This window comes from Macadamia integrifolia, chromosome 2, assembly GCF_013358625.1.
Source record: "Macadamia integrifolia cultivar HAES 741 chromosome 2, SCU_Mint_v3, whole genome shotgun sequence".
Lineage (NCBI taxonomy): Eukaryota > Viridiplantae > Streptophyta > Magnoliopsida > Proteales > Proteaceae > Macadamia > Macadamia integrifolia.
The window spans coordinates 38,111,936-38,115,903 of record NC_056558.1 but is presented as its reverse complement, the minus strand read 5'-3'; the positions used below and the strand labels follow the sequence as shown (position 1 = coordinate 38,115,903).

Genomic DNA, 3,968 nt, shown 5'->3' with positions numbered 1-3,968 from the left:
CCAACCTTTTCTATTAATTTTTTTTGGGTAATTCACGGTGCTATCACTTAGAGAATATCACTATTATAGAAACATTCCCTATATAATACCAAATTATACTCAGACCCTTGCCGTCAGTCACTGTTACGTGGGAAGTTAAAATGACAACTGTTGTACGTTATTGTTTGAGATTTAGGGGTTTAGTTCATTAAACCCTGATCGGTCTATCCCATTGGATTGGAATCGGCTCAGAAAACCTTGCAGACGTTGGTTTCAGCCAAAAACATGGCGGGCCAATGTCTTCGTAATCGATCAAGTACTGGAACAATGTCTTCGTGTTTGATTCAATTGTGATGGTAGGAAAATAGAGAACTGCATCGATCATTTTATCTTTGAACTCTACTCCTCTGCTTGCCCTTCCCCTGGTTACTCTTGAAGGTGATCCCCACCGTCTGCAACTCCCTTGCACTCTGAATCGTGTATCAGGAACTGTTACTCTCGTCATCTTCTTCTCCATTGCGGTTGTCGACGTTGCTGATGATGGCGCTTGGACTGATTTGTCGAAATCAAAGAGCATGGAGAAGGGTAGGAGGTTCTTGGTCGGCTTGGTTAAGTCTAGGCAGCTGCAGAGCATCGAAACTTGTTTGCAAGGGAAGAGGAGAAGAAGAAATGACCCATTCTTAGGGTATTTTGGTATTTAAAAAAATATATTGTAGCTTACACCTAACATATAAGATATATTTCCTAACAACGACTAACGGCAGAGAGTTTGAATCTAATTTGATATTATACAAGAGTGTCTCTCTAATAGTGGCATTCTATAGGAGGTGGTGCTGTACTGTCACCGTCGCCGTCACCGTCGTCTACAAAATTTGAGAACTTGCAAAACGCTATGATATCTTTCAGAAGCAAGGAATCTTGATTTCTTTATCACTAATATGTTTCTCTTGGAACTCTACCTCATATCTTTTTTATCTCCATATTTAACAAATACTAGTGTTTAACACCTACCAATTTATGCAGAATTAAAAAATTTAGTGAAAGTTTTATATATTTACTTTCCCTAATTATATGCCTTATCTTTTTAGTAGCACCTCAGTTGCTTCATTGTGATCAAGTAGTCATGGGTTTGAGTTAAGAAATAACCTTTTTGCAAAGCGGAGTTAAAACTGCATACATTTTGACCTTCCCTAGACCTATAAAGTGGCGGGAGCCTAGTGCATTGCTTACGCCCTTTTTCTGTCAAGAAATGGCACACAAATTTTATAATCATGGTCTTTCAGCTCCCATCCCTCGAATGCCAAAAGAATATACTTAATGGTGATATCATCAAAATGATAGCCTTTATGTGGCACCAATGGTGATGAAGAAAGTATACTTCAAAGTGATTTGTTACTCCTACAATATGCCATGCTGTGGGTCCTATGGGAAATGACTTGATCCATGTGGTAGCGGGCTTAACACTTATCTCATTGGTGAAATTCAGTCCAATATGAAGGTAAGTGGTACAAAGTTTAATCTATGGTGTGTTGTGCAAAGGCAAAAGGTTCTTTGCATAGCCTTAATTGTGTCACATGGAAGAGTGATATGACAATTCTGCCTTAAATAGATAAGGTATGATTTAAATTAGGTTTGTTTCAAACTCAATTGTGTATCTTTCTGTGTTGTTATGAGACTGTCTATCATCTTTCTGTGTTGTTATGAGTCTGTCTATCCCAATTTTTTTTTTTTTTAAACTATTTTTGAAAAATTCAATTGTTAGTGATTTTTCAAGACTTGTTTTGTCTCATAGACTACTCATCCAACCTGTCACGTGGAAGATGTTAGGGCATTGCAAGAAGGCATTCCTAAGTGTATGGTATAGAAAAATAAGGGCCTTGCTAAATTTATGAAATGCCATAAGACAAGTCAATGTGAAAGCACAAAATGAGATCTTATAATCTCTTTAGTACCTAGAAAAAGAAATCATTATTTTATGTCACTTCCTCTACTCATTCTGGGCTTAAATTTTACTAATGTTCTAGTCAGATTGGATCCTTTAAATTTTATGTTTCATTTGTAACAATTAAATATTGGGAGGCAATGATCTAATCAGATTGAATCTTTTATTGGATTCCAATCATCCAGTGCTTCATACATGGATAAAATGGGGTGATGATAATATCTTACAATCCAAATGTCTCAAATGGAGTGGATTCCTTGCCAATCTATCAAGTTGGCCCCTTCTTTTTTTTCAAAAAAATAAAATTAAAACCATATACCAAAAATTGGGTGATTTGAAAAATACTTCATTTCTAATTAGAGTGGTATAGAAATTCAAGATTAAAAGGTTAACTGTTTATAATTAGTTTTGTCAAAAAAATGAAAAAGATCCTTCACGAGTTCACATTACTCCACACCGTGCTTCACGGAACAGGTGCTTTGAGGATAAGGGTTTCAAGTTTAGAAAACAACTTCATCTTCAACCGTTGGATTTAATGAGAACAGGTGTTAATCAATGATGAAGAATTGGTGGAGAATCGGTAGATCAAGCACTGGAGACGAGCCAAATCCACAAAACCCTACAGCGACTCAGCGAGTTAACAAAAACCCTAGACCGGCAATTTTCCCTCCTTTTCGTCTCCCTTGAAGAGGTACCAGTTTCTTCGTTCACCCTCTTCCAGACCTTCTCCCTCTCTCCCTCTTTATTCTATTTCCTCAGTTCGTTCGTCTGAGAAAGATTGCATTTTTTGATAAAAAAGGTGAAGCTCAGGTCTGCTCGCAGAGGCGAAAGGGTTTATCAGTGGTTTTCGGACACCGGTTAACTTTGTTTCATCTTCTCTTTCCGCATTCATGGAGTTTAACGGAGATGTAGCCGAATCATCAAGGCGGGTTCAGGTCCGCTTTGTGTCGAAGCTCCAGCCTCCTATGAGAGTTCCACCATCTTCCATTGCAATCCCCTCCAACCTCACCAGGATGGGTCTATCTGCTGTTGTTAATAATCTTCTCAAAGCTGGTAATTTTTAATTTTTTAATGCGTTTCCCTTATCTTGGTCCATTGATTTGTAGTAATCTCTCTCTTTGATTATGGATTCTAGTTTTCTTTTTCTTATTCTTCTGCCATTTTCTGTGCTTGATTTCATGTGTGGGCTGGTTTGGAAGCTCATATAAATTTTGTTGCACCGTCCTTGTCTCTTTTGGGTCACATTCTATTTGATATTATTTTCTTGCAACGTTTGATTATTCTCAGGAAATTCTGATTGGGAACCTCAACCTTTTGATTTTCTCATTGATGGTGAGCTGGTTCGGATGCCACTTGAACAGTTTCTCCTCGCCAAGGGCATTTCCGCGGTAATTGCGTTCTTTTCATGTTATCCTTACTCTGTCATCAAGTATAAATATTATGTGACCTACATATCTCTTTATATAGTCACATTGTTTGACAATTGCTACATTCATGTACTGTTTTACTGGGATTTTTTTTTTTTTTTTTTGAAGACAAAAAATTTAGAAATTTATTTTATTGCCTTTGCTCTATTGGTATCCAACCGGTGTTTTACCAGTGCATGGTTTGAGTGTGGTATTTGACATTTCATGTGGCTTAACTCCTTACTCATACATGGAATTATTTATGTATGTTACAGGAGAAAATTCTTGAAATTGAATACATTAGGGCTGTAGCCCCACGAAAGCAGGAGGAACCACGTTTACATGATGATTGGGTCAGTGCAGTCGATGGCTCTAATCCTAGGTATGCATGTCCATGGTTAAAAAATAAGAAGAGAAAGGAAATGTCATTTAATCCTCTATTTTTATGGTTCTCTGCTTCAACTTAGATTTGTGCTGCATTTGTTTCTGATTAGAGGCTCAACACTTTATGCGTAATACATGATGTTATTTCCTTTCAACTTAATAGTGAAATGAGGAAGAAAAAGGGGTGGGGGAAGGTTGACAGTTTTTTTTTTTTTAATTTTTGTCTTGCCATAAAAGAGTTATCAAATCAGTATATT

At 37.0% G+C, this 3,968-nt stretch overlaps 1 protein-coding gene across 1 annotated transcript in view; it reads left to right on the top strand.

The window, feature by feature from the left end:
- Positions 1–2,522: 2,522 nt before the first annotated feature.
- Positions 2,523–3,968, top strand: part of LOC122089026 (ribosome biogenesis protein WDR12 homolog) — a 7,540-nt gene continuing 6,094 nt past the window's right edge. Inside the window, 3 exon segments of the mRNA XM_042658442.1 lie at positions 2,523–2,974; positions 3,209–3,309; positions 3,603–3,837. Of these exon segments, the coding sequence (XP_042514376.1) occupies positions 2,812–2,974; positions 3,209–3,309; positions 3,603–3,837 (499 nt within the window). The 5' untranslated portion in view covers positions 2,523–2,811.